Genomic DNA, 18,761 nt, shown 5'->3' on the forward strand with positions numbered 1-18,761 from the left:
ATCTTAAATGTCTCCCTAAGGCTTGTGTGGGAGAGGTGGATCTGCCTGCCAGTGGAGCTGTGTGAGAGAGGAAGTTAGGCTGCTGGGGTGTGCTCTTGAATGCAGAGGAGACACTGTTTCCTCCCTCTCTTAGCTTCTGTACACCACAAGGCAGGCAGCTCCATTGCCATGCCCTCCTACCACAACACTCTGTGTGGCCACAGGCTACAAACAACATGAGCAAGCATCCATGGACTGCCACCTCTCAACCAGTAGCCCAAAGAGATCCTTCCTCTTCACCACTTTGGCATTTTGTCTTACTGGGAAGCTGAACACAGAGATTAAGAATAAATGTGACATGATTTGATTTATGGTTTCAAAAGACAACTTTGATCCAAGAATAATGGTATACCCTCTATGAGCCCTCAGGAGGCTGAGGCAGGAGAATTACAAGTTTTAGTTAAGCTTGGGCTATGTAGTTGAGGCCCTGTCTTAAGAACCAAAGCCAGCCAGAGCCAGGCAGAAGTGGCACACACCTTTAATATCAGCACATGGGAGGCAGAGGCAATCGGATCTCTGTGAGTTTGAGGGCAACCTGGACTACAGAGTGAGTTCCAAGATAGCCAGAGGAAAAGAGTGAAACCCTGCCTCAGGAAAAAAAAAAAAAAAAAAAAAATCAAAGACAAGTTACAGGGTGATGGTGGTGGTGAATGCCTTTAGTATCAATACTTGGGAGGCAGAAGCAGGCACATCTCTATGAGTATGAGGTCATTTTGTACTACAGAGCATTCCAGGACATCCATATCTTGAAAAACCAAAAACCAAAAGAAAAAAAAGAAAAAAAAGAAACATAAAAGAAAATTGGAAGTTTAACATATCAGCTATTGGCTGCTTTGCTGCCTGGATTGCTGGATTATTGTTGGGGTAGGAATTGGAACGGGAGCCTTGTTAGGAGATAGGTGAAATGCTTGTAGAAGTAGAAATCAGGAAAAATGGCTGAACTTGAAGGTATCGATTAGAGTAAAGTTGATAAGATTTGACAACGGTTTGGATTTGGTGGCTAGGCAGTAGGAGTCAGGGAAGAAAGGGACTGATGAAGACTAGGTTTTGGTCTGAGTACCTGGAGAAATGGAGATGTCACAAACTAGGGGACACTAGGAGAAAAATGGTTTGCAGGGGAAAGTACACAAGGAAGTCAATTGCTACCTTTGCTCATGTTTTTTTCCAGAGTCCTATTACACTGAAAGCTATACTGCTTTTGCCTTTGGCTAACCCTACAGCTAAAGAGAGAGAGATTCCAGCTGCCAGTTTTGTAGAGCAAGAGTCGAGGACACCTGGTGACTAAGACTAGCACCACAGGAAGACAGGCAGCAAAGAATTAGATATTTATCACAGTGCAGGGACATGCCTAGTCAGTAGAGAGGGAACTTGGTCAGGGAAAGTTCCATAGAGGAATTATATCATAGCTCCTAGAATCCATGAAAATCCAAACAGTATCCTTGAGGATACTGGCTCAGAGAGGTGGTTTGTAATTGCCCTCACTGTGGTCTGACTGTAACTGCTTTTCATCCATTCTCACTTTAACTAATAAGAAGCAGCTTGCAGACAAGCACCTATGCTGTGACTGGGTGTTTAATACTTGACACCTCTGCATTCCCGTCTCCTTATCTCTGTGTAAATGGACATACGGCTAAAGCTAAGCACTTAACTATGCTCCTGTCACTAAGATTTACATGCATCATCCTACTGTCTCCAAACGCCAACAAGCTGAGTGACAACGCACTTTTATTGCTAAGGAACCAGAAGCAAACCCACCCATTCCTCTAATGTTCACCTTGTACCAACAACATGCAAGGCGCATTTTGTAGGATCTGGGGGTATACTGTGGACAGAAAAAAATCCATGCCTTTGTGCAGCTTCAGCCTGAGGATTAGGGTAAAGGAAGAGATGACATGCATGCTAAATATACGTATTGTATATATAGTAGTCAGAAGGTGATAAATGTTACAGAGAAAAATTAAAGCTGGATAATGGGATCTGGATAAGTTGCTACTTAAAGTGCGGTAGGCAGGATAGATTTCACCTAGAAGGCGACATCTGAGCAAAGATTAGATAGAAGGGCCCAAGTGCAAGGGAAAAGCGCTTGGGGTAAGACGGAGGGCAACTGCTTAATATTCACCAACAACTCCACAACAGGGATAGTAAAAGGAAGCCTGGAAAGGCGTGAAGCAACTAGGCCTCCTTCTTAAATCCGCCTTTCTTTGTAGGTCGGAGATCCCAAAGCTAGGGAGAGAACGCAAGTTGCGCAAGCAAGCAGTCCAACGCTGGAGTCAGTGTCCCATTATCAGAGACGCAGCCCGCATCACACACGCCCAGCCGGCGACGTGCGCCCCATCAGGGCCGGCCCCAGACAATCCTTCCATTAAGGCTCCGCCCGCTCCACCGCCCTCTGGGTTCCATGCTCCCTGCTCCTCAGCCACTGAAGCCGGTCTCCACGTAGCCGTTCCCCGGCTACGGATTGCGCAACTCGGGCCGCTAGGCGGAGCCTGGACGTAGGCGGGGCGACTGAAGGCGAGCGGACAGGACCAGGCGGCCCAGCGCGCCGCTGCCCGCCATGTGCGCCTGCGCACGCCCGCAGCGCGCCGCGGACATTCCAGCCCCTCCCATCGCCCCGCCTCCAATTCCCGGGCGGAGTTCCTGTTCACGCCTGCGCACTGCGTCGCCGCACCCCGCGCCTGCTCAGATCGCCCGGGTCTGGCCCCATCCTCCGGGTTTTTCTGGTGGGGGAGGGGGCACGTCTCGGCGAGTCACGGTGATGGCGGCCACCATCCTGTGGTGAGGTAGCGGATTCTCTGCGGCTGTCGGGGAGTCCTTCGCGCCTCCTGCGGGCCCGGTGGCTGGCGCGCGAGGAAGCACGGCGGACCGAGCTTGCGGGGAAGGCGGCGGGATCGGCGGCGCGGCCAAGGGACGAGGGGCCCGGGGCGAGCGAGACTCGGTGGGGCGAATGTGACAAGCCCCCACCCCCACCGCCTTCCTCCTGAGAGCGCGAGGATCGCGGCCACCCCGGGGCGGCCAGGCCCCGGCGCAGGCACCATGCAGGTCACTCTGAAGACCCTTCAGCAGCAGACCTTCAAGATCGACATCGACCCGGAGGAGACGGTACGCTCCCAGTCCGCAGGGCCAGGGGAGCGCGGGCCCGGTTCGGGGTGGCGCGGGAGGGCCCCAGGGGGGCGTGAGGTCACCGCGGGCTTTGTGGGCCGGGAACCGGGAAGGCCTGGAGGCAGATGGCGTGGAGCAGCACCGGCCCGCGCGGGCACTGGAGGCCGCGGCCCGGAGCGCGTGGTCCGTGGGGCCGGAGGGGGAGGGGGAGGGGAGGCCTGGAGGCCTGGGCGCTGGAGCCTGGCCTGAAGTGCACACTCAGGTGGGGGAGGGAGACCGGGGCGTCGCCACCACCCTCTCAGGACCTGGTTGGGTGGGGAGGTCTAGGGGTCGGTTACCCAAGATGATGGGCTGGTTTTGTCTGCAGCCAGGAGACATGGTGGGAAAAAAAAATGAACTCTTAACCTTTTATATATATCTACCTTGGATAGGTTTTACGTGTGTCCTCCCCCCCCTTCCAATCCCCCAAGCCACCAAACCTAAACCCACAGGTAGATTACGCTCTGAGGCCTCGGTGGTGAAGAATTTTTGCACTAGAAACCTTCAGATCCGGAATTAAACCAGGTTTCGGTCGCTTTGGGAACCTGCACTCTCCTAGGACTCCCAGAACAGTAGTATTTGAAGGGAGAAAAAAGAATACAAAAACTTTGCTTCCAATGCTATGGTCTTCAGTTCTGCCTATAAAACGACGTACTATATTGAAGTTAATACAACTTTCTTTTAGCAGTCTAAAAATGCCATGCGTGTAAATTTCCACACGTGCTGTGGAATTGTAGTAAGCCAGCACATTACCGAATATTTGTGGGTTGGGTTTTCTTTTCTAACTTTTTTTTTTTTTTTTTTTAATGACTGATTCTATTTTGGTTGAAGATCCACGGCCGAGGTGTTAAATAGACCCGAGTTCTGTTGTGGCTCTGTAACTCACTCATACACCGTGGACAAATTACCTTGTTTCGTTTTCTGAAACAGGAATAGTACCAGTAGACATGTGAAGTTTAAGTGGCGTTTAGTTGGTTAGTAAATGAGCCCTACTACGTAATCAATGTAGATAGGTTTTTGGGAAGACACTTTGTTTTACCTATTTCATCTAATATAGAGAATTCCAGCCTTTTTGAAATTGTGGCACAAAATTATTTTATATGCAGTTATTTCGTTTGCAGACATATGCAATACTTGAAGGTACAGTACAGAAAATAGCAATTGCATATGAGAACTCTGCAGTCTTCTCAGAAGCGGTGGTTATAACCTAGTGAGCTGTGGCCCAATAGAATACAATTTTTAACGAGTTTTCCATTACTATTGAGAGAGTACTGTGCAGGGCTGGGGGTGCAAGCATGTGAGTCCCTAAGGTTTATTATAAGCACAGTTACCTACTTATGGATGTTAAGCAAAATATGTAAAATGCCTGCTTGGCTTTGGTTCATTGGGGGTGATAAGTGATAAGTCATGGTAACTTTTTGAGTTCATAATATTTTATCCCAGAATTACCAAAACAGAGAAATAGGTTTTACTTCATTTTTTTAAATATCTGCATTTGTTGGGGTTTTGTAGTAACTTCATATTACTGAAATGTATATATGCACTGTATAAAATTTGTGCCACACTTTAGAACCTCTACATGTCTACTCTTTAAGCCAGTGCTTATTGTTTACAAGTTTATTTCCTGGAGATATAATATTTTACTTTTAGAAATGCATGTTTGGTAAGTTATTAGTGACTTCCTCGACTTTGGTTACTGTTAGTGTAGTATGACATGTTTTATAAGGCATGTTTTGATTCTGTATTCCATGCCTCCCCTTTTCTTTGTGCTGGGATCCAGTGCAGGGACTTGGGGCTTTATGCACACAGACAAGCTCTGCACCAGTGGTGGTACCATAGCCTCTTCATTTACTTCTGTAGTGAGTTTTGATTAGCACACACACATTTCCTGTTTGTGTGTTTATTCACTCAACGTATTTGAGACAGTGTTTTGCTATGTAGTCCTGACACAGAAAACCACTACCCAGCAGGGTTTAGATTAGTTGATTTTGTTGTTTTTTTTTTTTTTTTTTTTTTGTTTGTTTGTTTTTGTTTTTGTTTTTTGAAACAGGTTTCTCTGTGTAGCCTTTGCTGTTCCGGAACTCAGAGATGTGCCTCCTCAATGCTGGGATTAAAGGTGTGCACCACCACCACCACCACATCTCAGCTCAATTTTTTTTTTTGATACAGTGTTTTAGAATTCCAGTAAAAATAAAATGTGAAGATTATTTTAACAATGAATGACACAAAATACTTTGTTTCTAAAATTTGTTACAAAAATGTAACAAGGGATTTTAGAAGTAGATTGGGGATTTATAAGTGGATGGGCATTTAAAAGTTCATGCCTCCAAGCCTGATGACCTACATTCAATCCCCTGAGCCTATGGTAGGAAAGAGCTGAGTACGGAAGGCCCTCTTCTGACTACACTCACACGTTGGGTATTGTGGCACTTGGGCACCCCTCCCCCATGAATGAATGAATGAATGTTTTAAAAGTAGGATTTTAGCAATGCCTGCAGTATACAGACATTGTCCTTCGCAACTTGTGGTCTGTGGTTTCAGGTTTGTTTAGTTTTTATTTAGAAGGGACTGAGGAAATTAAGTAACTTAGGTGGTACCTTGTTAAACTCTTGAGCACACAGGCGTGTGCCACCGTGCCTTTAATCCCAGCACTTGGAAGGCAGAGGCAGGTGGATCTCTGAGTTTGAGGTTAGCCTGTAGGAGCATTTTTCTGTCCCTCCTGCCAGCTCTCAGATCTCTACGCTGAGACTTATGAAAGGTTGGCCGATAACTAGCTCTTATAACTTAAATTAACCTGTACTTTTATTGCTCTATGTTCTTTTTACCTCGTGGCTTTTACCTCTATTCCATTTTGTCTGTTTGGCTTCTCCACCCTTCCCAGTATCCTCTCTGCTCCAAAAAATCCTGCTTATCTATTGGCTGTTTGGCTTTTTTCTTAAACTAGTTCAAGTGACACATTTATAGTCCACAAAAAGATTATTTACAACACCAGCCTGATGATCTACAGAGTGAGTTCCAGAACAGCCAGAGCTATACAGAGAAACCCCTTTTTGAAAGACCAAAACAGGAAAAGAAAAGAACTTCTCTGGACCTTGACATGACCATGAACAAAGTGAGACAGGACTGAGAGCTAAGGGCAGTCATGGAGTGATTGATTCATTGCTTGACTGGTCAGTGCTGAGTGGTGCTAAGCACAGGGACTCTGAAGCCATGGTTTGGGTTTTCTGGGAGTTTTATCACCTAGGTGTGAGGCTCAGTGGCTAAAGGGCAAGGGGCATGTTTTCTTTGTTCTTGTTTTTGAAAGCTGAAAAGTCCCTCTGATTTTTTTTTTAATGTCAAAATTTAAAAATCAATTGCAATTTTTGCATATTGGTGTTTTGCCTACACATAAGTCTTTGTGCCTCTGCCGTGTGTGCAGTGCTTTGTGGAGGCCAAAAGAGGGCATCAGATTACCTGTGGAGTTAACAGACTGTTGTCACCATGTGGGTGTTGGAATTTGAACCTGGATAACCCCTGAGCCATTTCTGAACCCCCATAAGACTTTTTGGCACTTAACTATTTTGTGCCATTTAATTCTGTGGTCATTACCATGTACTATCTTCACCATTACCCTTGGCAGAGGCTCTAACTTTTTTTAAATGATAATAACACATGCTTTATGTAATAGCCATGCATTAAGAAACAAATTTCAAAGTGTTGGGTGTGGGAAGAGAGGTTTTTTGGAAAAGATTTGCTTCTTTGTGTGTGTGTGTGTTGTAAGTAGATGGTTACTGTAAACATGATGAAGGAAATTTAAATATCTGTATCACGAGTTAGTCTGATAGACCACTGCTGTAAACTTTGTTGTTTGGTTGCTTTTGTTGTGTGAATGTCTATAGCCACTATGTAGATCAACACTGGCTTGACTCTGGTGATTTTCTTGGGATCACAGGTATCACCTTGATGGATGTTACATTACAGAACAGCCGTTCTCGGCCTGTAGGTCATGACCCCTTGAATTTTGAAGGATCCTTTCACAAGGGTTACATCCTGCATTTCAGTTTTTTTCCCTTTCTTTGTAAATAAATGGATCCTATGCTCCCTGTTTTATTTTATTAATTCATTTTTATTTCATGTGCATTCATTTGTCTGCATGTATGTCTGTGTGAAGGTGTCCAATCTCTTGAAACTGGAGTTTCAGGCAGTTGTGAGCTGCCATGTGGGTGCTGGGAGTTGAACCCTGGTCCTCTGGAAGATCAGTCAATGTTCTTAGCCACTGCATTTCAGATTTTTATGTTAGGATATATAACAAGTTACAGATGTGAAGTAGCAATGAAAATAATTTTGTGGTTGGGGTCACCACACCATGAAGAGCTGTATGCAGCATTAGGAAGGTTGAAAAGCACTGGTTTAAAAATCTTTAATGTTTCTGCAGTTTGGTGCCAATGAACATTTAACAGAAAAGAACAAAGTTTTTTTAAGTTCAAAGTCCCTGGGCTGTTGAAGAAGTCTTGCTGCTAATTAAAACTTAAGAACAGGCAGATTAAAGAATAAATTTTGAGACAATGAAATATTAAAATGTGTGTTTGCCATGGTGTTATATAAATCAGAAGACAACTTCTTGGAATCTATATTCTTTTTCCATGACATGGGTCTTGAGAATCTAACTTGAATCATCAGATCTCTTAGCGAGTGCTGCTGAGCCCTCTTGCCAGCCCCTAGTGCAGATGTATCACAGAATGTTGACACAGTATGCAGTATACAAGTTAGTGGCAACAGTTTGCTTATCCTTGATGCTAGTTACATTTTTGAGAAAGGGTACATGGACAGAAGGACTTAAATCTGTGATGATCCTCAAACATCAAAACTTTAATGTGAGTATATTATAGGTAATATTAAAACTTCTTATTGCTTTTCAATTTGTTTTTATGATGCACACATTGTGGTTTGTTTTTTAAATTATTTTCATAGTGTGTGTGTGTACATGGGGAAGTGCATGTTTCACTACATGTGTATGTGTACGTCTGGGGACTACTTTGGGGTTCTCTCCTTTTGTGGGTTCTATTCGGGATAAAACTCAAGGTCACTAGGCTTGTGTGCATGTGCTTTTTACCTGCTGAGCCATTTTGCCAGCCTTAATAATGCTTTGGATAAAATAACTAAACATTTATAATTCTAGGTAGTTTGCTATATAGTGATTTACAAAGAATTGCCTTCCTTTGTGGTTATCTCTTATGGAGATTGTTATAAAATAACTGCCTTAGTTTTCTTATTCTGTATACTATATTTGCTAGCCATTACTTTTTAGTGATTTCTTTGTTTTAGATAATTTTTGTCAATGATAGTAGTCAGTGATAGATACAGTGCTTTCTAGGTTATTAAAACAAATAATCAATATCTTAAACTCATTATAAGGTGAAGTTAAGAGTTACCATATAGCTTGGACATATAATACAGTAAGACTGGAAAATATGATTTGGTTTTTCTGACTTAAGCTTTTTCTGTGCTCACAGTAGGCTTATTTTCCTTAGTGAACATTCAATAAACATTTTCACCGAAGTGAATGCATTCTACATCCTGTGTGTGTGGTAAGAGCTTTGCAGCATCTGAAATAGGTGAGATGATGTGATAGTCCTTGACTAGGTGGCCACTTTAAAGGCAGTAGGTCACAGAAAGGCCTTCCTGAAGAAGGTGACATCTAAGTAACAAGCTGAGATCTGAACATAAGCACATTGCAGGATTCGGAGTCTTTTCTGTGGAGAGCCTTTAGCGTACAGAACATAGGTCTTTAAAAGGAATGTGTTTTGGAGCCAGGTGTTGGTGGTGCATGCCTTTGATTGAAGCACTCGGAGGCAGAGGCAGGAGGATCTCTGAGTTCCTGGTCTACAAGAGCTAGTTCCAGGACAGCCTCCAAAGCATCAAAGAAACCCTGTGTGTGTGGGGGAATCTAAAAGGCCAGTGTTTGTGTGGTAAAGATGAGGAGCTGAGAGTTAGACAAGGGCTCAGAGTATGTAGGCTGTTGTAAGATTGGGTTTTCCAAAGATAGGTGAGAAGCCTTTTGAAAAATTGCGGGATTTCCCTCAGATCTATGTAATCCTATTCTACCTGAATGCTGGGTCAGGCTACCTGGCTAGCTCATTTATGACCTTTTTAAAAAAAGGTTATCTGGTCTTATGTTGGGAATGGGTAGTAGGATGGACAGGAAAGAAAGCAAGGGGGAGGGTCAGTTAGCTTGTGCAATAATTTTAAAGCAGTTGAACCTTTGACTAGGATTGGAGATGAAATTGAGAGATACTTTTGCAAGGTAGAATTGTGAGATTTCCTTTTTTTAATGGATTGACATTGTTAATTTGGTAATCTAAATTGTTTGAATACTTTTATTCCCAGAAATATAGAAGACTGAAAAGAATAATTGGGGGTTGGAGTTGGAACATTGAGGTAGAAATATGTGTTGAGTCTAGGTTACAGAGAGTTTTAGATGGGATATTACATGGAGATATGAAAATAGCTAGGGTATTCCTTACTTTGATTCATGTGAGCTCTGTCAGTTGTTTCCAGCCCTAGTCTTTGAGAAGTTTGAGCAGTCTCCTTAAGTTAGCCTTTGTAAGTCATTTAACTTCTGTACTTTGGTGATTGTTAAGCCTTGGTAGGTACGTGGCTACAAGTAAAGGAATGAAATTTAGGATTGGATCCTGGCATGCTCTAATATAAGGAGGAACAAAGGTCTGTCAGAGTGAAGTCTGGGACAGGAATGATCTAAGGAGAGTTTCAAGAAGAAAAGGGGGTCACTTATATTCAGTTCAGAGATGAAAAGAATAAAAACAGACCTCATCTTTGGTTTGGGTGGTTTGTAAGTCATTGACCCTGTGAGCAGAATCCCAGTAGAAATGGAGCCAGAAGCCTTATTGAAGTGGATGTCATGTGCAGACAGAATAGTAGCAATGGGCAGACAGTATTCATTATCCTTTTCCCTAATTTGTGGTCTTAAAAATATGAAGTTGAGCTTAGTACTTCTCAGCTTTATAACATGGAGGAAGACCTTTAAAAGGAACACCATATTGCTTTCCATTCTGATTTCATAATCAGATTACAACTCTTTTTGTTTGTTTGCTTGTTTTTTTTTTTTTTTTTTTTTTTTTTTTTTGTGTGTGTGTGTGTGTGTGTTTGCTTGTGACAAAGTTTCTCTGTGGCTTTTGAGGCTGTCCTGGAACTAGCTCTTGTACACCAGCCTAGTCTTGAACTCGCAGAGATCCGCCTGCCTCTGCTTCCTAAGTACTGGGATCAAGGGTGTGCACCAACCACTGCCCAGCCAGATTCCAACTCTTAATGAGATTTTTAAGGCATTTGATAGCAATTTCCTTTTCACTGGCTCTCAGACCTTTATCTTATCACTTGTACAATTGCTTATCAAGAGTAGGGTCAGTGATCATACTCACATGCTTGGAAGACTCAGCAGAGCATGACTGAAGCCAGACTGCCCAAATAGTTGATTTGTGACCTTGGGCAGGTTACCCATCTGTGTCCTCATCTGTAAAATGAGGACAGCAGTGTGGGAAGTGAGTGTAGCACATAGGCTTTTGAAGATTCTGTGGATTTGAAAAAGTGTACATAAAATATGATAACAGTGCTTGGTAGTATGGTCCCACTCCTAATCCATTGTTCTGTAAAAATTCACCTTGATGTGTCCACTTGAACAGTGAAGGCAGGCAAAACATTTAGTTGCATGAATTTATCTCAGACTCTGGAAAGTAAACATTAATTGCTTACCTGACAGTCATTCTAATCCATTCCCTCTTCTGCTGTAGGAAGATCTCATTTTCTCTATAAATTATATTTTCAACTGAAAATCCTGGTTTTTTTTTTTAAATAATTGAGAATTTTGATAGCTACAGCTATCTCTACTTGTTACTTTTTTTTTTTTTTTTTTTTTTTTTTTTTTTTTGCTGTTGTTGTTTGTTTTGTTTTCCTTTCACTGTATGCTATCCCCTGTCTTCTGAAAAGCCACCTATATCGGTCACCTTGTGTGGCTGTGACCAAATATATCCAAGAGAGCAACATAAGGGAAGGGTGATATTTCCTTTCTGGTTTCAGAGGGTTCATCGTAGAACATCATGGTGGCTGGAGCTTGTGGAGGAGTAAGGAAGCTGTTCACCTCATGGAATTAGGAAGCAGAGAGTAGAAATTAGAGGTTAGAAAGCCCTCCCCCCCCCCCCCCCACTGACTTCCTGAGGTTTACAGACTCTCCCAAGATAGTGCTGATGGTAGCAGACTCAGCACGTGAACTTCTGAAGACATTTATACCCCAGTGTCTATACTTTGGCTTTCTGATTTTAGAGTATGCAGATGTTCGTCACCATCTTAATATAAAACTCCTTCCCCTTCTTGTCCCCCTTGAGCTATGCCTGTTTCTTGGTTTCCAACTTACAGCAAAACTCCAAGAACATTGGTTCTGTTTTACTGTTTCCCATGTCTTATTCTCCCTAGTATCCTAGTCAGTATTCTTAGAGAAGTGTCTTTCTTACAAACCCTTCTCTCTCCCCTTGGTCACTTGTCCTTGAGTACTATATTTTAAAACTCTTAAATTTAAAAGGGGATATCATAAATAACCTGCTTGCTTTAAAGTTGATGTGAAAATCAGGTGATTGAATTGTGGAAGTTGTGGAAAGTAGGTAAATCTACTTTCATCAGTTTTATTTTGATCAAGATGAATCTTTTTTCATTATCCCTTTTGTGAAAAGGCTTGTGTAAATGATAACTCTTTCAGCTTTACATTGTCAGTGCTTTGGAAGGTATAAGCTGGAACCAAGGTCTTGCCATTTCAACTTGAAAATGAGATTTTGTAGATAATGTATGAAATTTGCTTTTTTAAAAAAAAAATGTGTTAAACCTCCTATAGCAGAGTGAATCCTGCCGAATGATGCTATGCCGTCTGTTTCCTATAAACACTTGAGCAGTGAAGCCAGTCTCACTTGTGAGTGAACTCTGTAAACTCATTAATAAACATCGTGTAAGCTCATTCAGACAGTGCAGGTGGGTCTGCTGTTAATGACTGATGTATGTGATCAAATGCTAGATAACTCCAACGGTGAACAAGACTATTCTTGTCCCCTGCTTTGGTTGATTCAGCAGGCAGGTTCCCCTGACCCACACAATAAAATTGCTATTTTTGCCCTTTTAGAAACTTTATAAGCTGTAGCTAGTGTGGAATTAACCTTATACAGTCTCCCATTTCTATCTGCTTTGATCTTGTTAAAATAACATCTGGAATGTATTTTAAAGGCAATTAAATTGATGTGTATAGGTTGACTTATGAACATTTTACATAGTTTCTGTGGGAAAAATAATAGATTTAGGATTTAAAATAATAGCCTCTGGGTAGTAACTCCAATGAAGATTGCCTTTTAAAATAATTTATTTGTTCACAAACACCAGCCCTCATGTGGAGGTCAGAGGACAAGCTGTGGGATTAGTTCTCTTCTTACTTTCACCTTGTGGGTCTTGGGAATTAAACTTAGTTTGTCCTGCTTGGTAGCAGACCCTTCTACATACAGCGTTTGTTTGTTGTCTCTTCTCACATAATGGTCTAGTATCACTGTTTCAGGAGAGAGTCTCCCACTTGAGTTCAGTGGTGCAGTTTTCCAGTTTACATTGTAGTTTTTAGACCCCTGTCTCTCCCCCCTCCCCAGGGTTTCTCTGTGTAGTCATGGCTGTTCTGAAGAGCTACCTGCTTCTGCCTCCAAAGTGCTGGGATTAAAGGCTTGTGCCACCACTTGGAGGTAGTAAACACCTTATATCAGTTTTGTTTCTATAATTATCCAGAATCTGCTTTGGAGGAGAAATTTGGGAAACTCATTGGTGTCTGTGTCAGGTTTTTCAGATAACAAAGATACCACCCAGAGAAATTGGGGTAAATTTGAAGTCCTTTGTAAACATATTTGGCTTTGGGATTTGTGTGTGTGTATGTCTGTGTGTGTGTGTGTGTCTTGAATGGCACCAGCATGCCATGGTGTGAATATCAAAGGACAACATTTTCTGTCTTATGAGTGTTATGTCTAACCCAGGACCTCAGGGTTGACCATTGTATCTTTACTTGCTCTGGCCCAAGAAGGGTCTCCTACTGTTTGCAGGGATGTAAGTGGTGTGTGTGTGTGTGTGTGTGTGTGTGTGTGTGAGAGAGAGAGAGAGAGAGAGAGAGAGAGAGAGAGAGGGAGGGAGGGAGGGAGGGAGGGAGGGAAAGGGAGGAAGGGAGGGAGAGAGAGAGAGAGAACGAGAACTTGGATAACAGACATGTACCACAAAGTACAACTTCTATATGGATTCCAGGAATCCATATTCACGTTGTCAGGTTTGAATTCAAATTATGCTTGTGTAGCAAGTAAGTCCTTTTATTATTTGAGTCATTTAATGTTATTTTAATTAAGATTAATGGTAGTTGCCCCCTTGCCTACTCCCTTTTAATCTAAAAAAATACAATCTTTTGTATATTGTTAATAAGTATTGATAAGCAATACAACATTTTATTTCAAACTCTAGTTTCCTCTTTAGTTAAGTAATCTAGGTTTGTTATAATAAAAAAGTACAAGCTTTTGTCCTTAGTTGAGTAACCTCTTCAGATTCTCTTTCAGGTAATCACAGCTATACCAGGTTTGTTTTCAAAAAATAAATTGTGTAGCTACAAGGTTTTTTTTTCCTTTCATGATTTTGTAAACATTTTTCATTCACTAATGCTGCACATTATTCAAATGAATGCTTTGCAATACTTCCTATTTCAGCTTGGTGAGTGTTTACATTTGTTTTTAGGTTTTAGTGTTAAAACTATGCATGTCTGCCTTGGAAAGACAATGGGAGAATTCCTTTTCATTGAATTACTGGCTCAGTGGCAGGTACATTGCCTTTAAAATGGCTTTGTCGATGGTCATCAGTATCAGCATGCTCACAAATAACTTGGCGTTTGAGTACTTGCCTGTTGGAGGAGGATTCCTTTCAAAGTGACTCTCTAAATAGCTAACTCCTTGATGTTTGCTATTGACTAGAAAGGTTCCTTCCCATATGCCATACAAATCCCCTGGCTGCTTGGTATCTTCAGGACATGGTGGCTGGTGGTCAGCTAGTACAGCTCTTGGAGATATAGTGTACGGGAGAAGAGCTAATTGAAGTAATCTCAGCTTTATACAGTCAGTTCCAGACCACTCCAAAACCCCAAACAAAAATCCTCCAGTACCTAAGTCCTTCACATGAGTGAATTTCACTGAACATTCTCTCTGTACTGTAAATCTTCTCTAGATTGCTTGAATACCCAGTGTAATATAAATAAATGCTGTGTTCTCTGAGAACAGAAACAACTATTTCAGTCACTGTTGAGTCTTTGAGTGTAGAACCTGCAGGTGTAAAATGGTCCTTCCCTAACAACACATGGTAGGTTCACCCTAGCTTAACCAAATTGCCTGCTCCTGTCATTTTACTGTTTTCCTACAGGTGCAAGACTATTTTGTACTGCTTCTTATTTTCCATTTGCATTTCCTTTTTTTCCCCCTGTTGTTGCACATTAAAATGATCAGTTTTTCTTTGTTTAGTAAAGAAGGTTGTTAATGTTAGTCCTATTCTTTTCTATAGCCACATGGTATAGTGTTTTTGTACAAAACTCTTGCTTGTTAGGCTTTTGATATTTTTAAATCACTGTTTTGATCTCTTTCCAGCAAAAGTGATTTAGCAGTAAATAAGCCCCCTATTTGGTCCTATGTAGATACTTTTTGTTGTAATTCATGAAAATTTTTGTTCTTTTGATATACAACATTAGAAAGTGGCTTGTTTACGCCTTTAATTAAAATACATTCCATGGTCTTAAGTTTTTAAATATTATGTTTATACAGGAAATAAAAATACAGTTCTTGGGCTGATGAGATGACTCAATGGGTTAAGAGCTTGTCTTAGCATTGCTGTGATGAAATGCCATGACCAAAAGCAACTTGGGGAAGGAAGGGTTTGTTTGACTTACTCTTCCATACCACTGTTGATCATTCAAGGAAGTCAGGACCACTCAAGCAGGACAGAAAGCTAGAGGCAGGAACTGATGTAGAAGCCACGGAGGGATGCTGCTTACTGGCTCCTCATGTTTTCCCAGCCTGCTTTCTTATAGACCCCAGAGCCACAAGGACAGGCAGGTGTGGTATCACCCACAATGGACTAGTCCCTCCGCCATCAATCACTGATTGAGAAAATGTCCTACAACCTTGCCTACAGCCCACTTTTAGGGAGGAATTTTCTCAGTTGAGGCTCTTTTTTTTCTTTGATTCTAACTTGTGTCAAGTTGACATTAGACTAGCCAGCATAGTGCATATAGCAGAAACGTGAGGACTCCCTTTGGTGTCCCCATCACCTATGTGAATACCACGCAGGTATGGCAACCCTCCGTAATCACAGTTCTCAGGAGGTGAAGATGGTAGAATTCCAGGAGCTAGCTGTCTAGACTGACCAAAATTTTAAGCAGCCCTGCCTCAGTATGCAAGGTAACCATAGTGGAAAAAGATGCTCAATGTCAACTTGTGGGTTTCAAACACGCATATAAACATGCATAAAATTAAAAAAAAATTGTTAGGTGATTACATGTATTTTGTCTTAAATTTTCTACTCAGTATAAGATTCCCACTGTGTTTTCCCCTTTTCCTATTTCTGTTTTCTTTACACACTGCTGTATAATATCTGTGTTCGTTCAGCACAACTCACTGGCTCAAAACCACTATGTACTGGGCTGACTTGTGACACATGGAGTCTGTAATTCATTCATGCCTTCCACCAAATAATTACACTTGTAAATGGAATCTTTCTCTGTGAGTTTGGAGGAAACCTAGCATCTATATTAGTTACTTTTCTGTTGCTGTAATAAACACCACTGTCAAAAGCAACATTAGAAGGGGTTTGTGTTAGCTTATGGTTCCAGAGGCAGAGAGTTCCAGGCTGGGAAGGAATGGCAGTCAAAGCTGTTGGAGCAGGAAGCTGGCAGGTTGCATTATTATTCACACAGGAAGCAGAGAGGGGAAGCAGGAGGTGGAGAAAGATTAGTACTTCAAACTCACCCCGCCCCCATGATATACTTCCGCTAGGTTACACTTCCTGTGGGTTTGTTTCGTACCTCCCTAAGCACCACTACCATTGGAGACCAAGTGAACTTGTGTGGCATGTGTTTCATTAAGGGTGCCAGTTAATCCAACAGCATGCCGGTTGTGCTCTGCTTCTCATTTAGCTGACTTTGGGCAAGTAATTCAGCATGTTAAATACCAGTTCTCAACTTTTTGGCATGTACCATATAACCTGAAAGTACCATGCTTGGCTATTTTCCAAAGCATTCAAAGTCAGTATTCCACAGACTGTTTACTGTGAGCCAGGGAGCTAGTAAGTAGCTGTCAACAGAGAAATGGATAAAGAAAATTTGGTATACATATCCAGTATGTTGATAGCTATAAAGAACAATTAAGCTGTTTTCATGTAAATGGATACAACTCAAGATAACCATATTTAATTTTGTCAGTTTCAGAAATACCAATAGCACAGATTTTCTCTCATGTGTGGTTTCTAAATTGGATGAAGATAAATAAAATCATCTATGCATATATGACATGAAAGTAGAGATGCAACTGTCTAGGGGAAAAAAAGAAATTTACATGAGACAAGAAGGAGTCCTAAAGGGGAGATGAGAGAATATGCCTAAAAAGCTTTGTATGCTTGTATGAAAATGTTTCATGTAACCCAGCTCTACGTGCAATGAATATGCCAATGGGGAAAAGTGAAAATTAAAACAAGTTTCCTATAAGAAGGAAAGTAATGATTTAGGGCAGGAGTTGGTCAGAGTTGTTAAGAGGCTGTGGACTTTTAAAAAATATGATATACACTTGCATAGTTTTATATCATAGAGAAAAGCATATTAAATTGGATCACGACATGTAATTTATATTACGAGTTTATTGATGCTGAGATTATTTGAGGTTTTTTTTCCTAATTTACCTGTGCATTGTGGGAAATAGTGTAACAAGAGTTTTGTGATGTTTGGTTACATCAGAATGGCATTTTAGGATGTGAATGTGGCATAGACAGCTTAAAATATTTCTAAAATACCCCAAACACTAAGTAGCCTTTGCATAGGGCAGGTGACTTAACCTTTGCATTTTTACCTCCTCACCTGTAAAATTGAGTGGATGATAATTCATATGATATTAGTGCTTGTAGTATTGCATTCCATTGTATTAATGTTAAATGAGCATTCCTTTGTTTGTTTGTTTGTTTGTGACAGAATTTCTCTGTGGTTTTGGAGGCTGTCCTGGAACTTGTTCTTATAGACCAGGCTGGTCTCAAACTCACAGAGATCCCCTGCCTCTGACTCCCAAGTGCTGGGATTAAAGGCCTGCACCACCTGTGCCCAGCTTTTCTTGTTTTTAAGCAACTCTAGTTGGTCTGGAACTCACTATATGTAGAGAAAAGGCTTGAACTCTGATTTTAGGGTTTCTGCTTTTGTGATGAATACGACCCTCTCAAGCAAATTGAGGAGAAAGGGATTTATAAATTTGGCTTATACTTCCACATTGTAAGTCTTATCATCTAAGGAAGTCATGACAGGAACTCAAGCAAGAAGGAACTTGGGAGGCAGGAGCTGATGAAGAGGCCATGAAAGGTGCTGCTTACTGGTTTTGCTTTCCCTTGGGATGGCACCACCATTGGTCCCTCCCAGTCAGTCACTATGAAAATGCCTATGTAGGCATTGTTTTGAGAGGATTCTCTGCATAACAGCCCAGTGCTGTCTGGGAATTTCCATTGTAGGTCAGGCTGGGATCCACCTGTCTCTTCCTGGGAGTACTGGAATCAAAGACATGTGCCACTCTGCCTGTCCTAGATGATCTTCCTTACTTAATCTGAGTGATAAACTCAAATTTTATGAACCAAACTTCTGAATTTTGGAATTTTTATTTTAAATTGATCAAATGAAAAAAATGATTTTTGATTTCATGTTTGTCTTCAGTGCTGGGAGTTGAATCCAGGTTTTTCTTTGAAGGTTGTTCTGGAACTCCGAGTTGTAGACCAGGCTGGCCTCGAAGTCAAAGAAATAACTTGGGATTAAGGGTGTATGCTACTACCACCCAGCATATCTATGTGCTTGTAACATGATAGACAGTTCATGCCAGAGGCACCTAATAAGGCAGGTCTTTTGAGTAAAATGTTGGGAAGACAAGATCCTTGAAGTGCTTGAAGCACTAGTTAAAATGTTAGCTGCCATGTGGGTACTAGGAATTAAACCTCTCAGTCCTCCAGAAGAGCAGTCAGTGTTCTTAATCACTGAGACATCTCTCCAGCCCCCTACACTAATTAAAATGTATTAGAATTTTTATATTGCATTCTGTTTTCAGTGTATATTGTAATTTTTTTGTTTAGGCTTAATTTTATATTTTTAACTTTTGTTATAGGTAAAGGCACTGAAAGAGAAGATTGAATCTGAAAAGGGGAAAGACGCCTTTCCAGTAGCGGGTCAGAAGTTAATCTATGCAGGTATGAATGCAATTCTGAAATTAATTGCCATGTCTTATATTTGACATTGTTTTTGTTTTAGAAATATTGTCTTA

General features: G+C 41.5%; 1 protein-coding gene across 1 annotated transcript in view; it reads left to right on the forward strand.

The window, feature by feature from the left end:
- The first annotated feature begins 2,744 nt into the window (after positions 1 to 2,744).
- The window catches only part of Rad23b (RAD23 homolog B, nucleotide excision repair protein), a 40,334-nt gene continuing 24,317 nt past the window's right edge, over positions 2,745 to 18,761 (forward strand). The window contains exons 1-2 of the mRNA XM_051187826.1: positions 2,745 to 3,138; positions 18,606 to 18,687. Coding sequence (XP_051043783.1) covers positions 3,073 to 3,138; positions 18,606 to 18,687 — 148 coding nt within the window. The 5' untranslated portion in view covers positions 2,745 to 3,072. The remainder of the gene's footprint in view (positions 3,139 to 18,605; positions 18,688 to 18,761) is intronic.

Source organism: Phodopus roborovskii, unplaced genomic scaffold, assembly GCF_943737965.1.
Source record: "Phodopus roborovskii unplaced genomic scaffold, PHOROB, whole genome shotgun sequence".
NCBI lineage: Eukaryota > Metazoa > Chordata > Mammalia > Rodentia > Cricetidae > Phodopus > Phodopus roborovskii.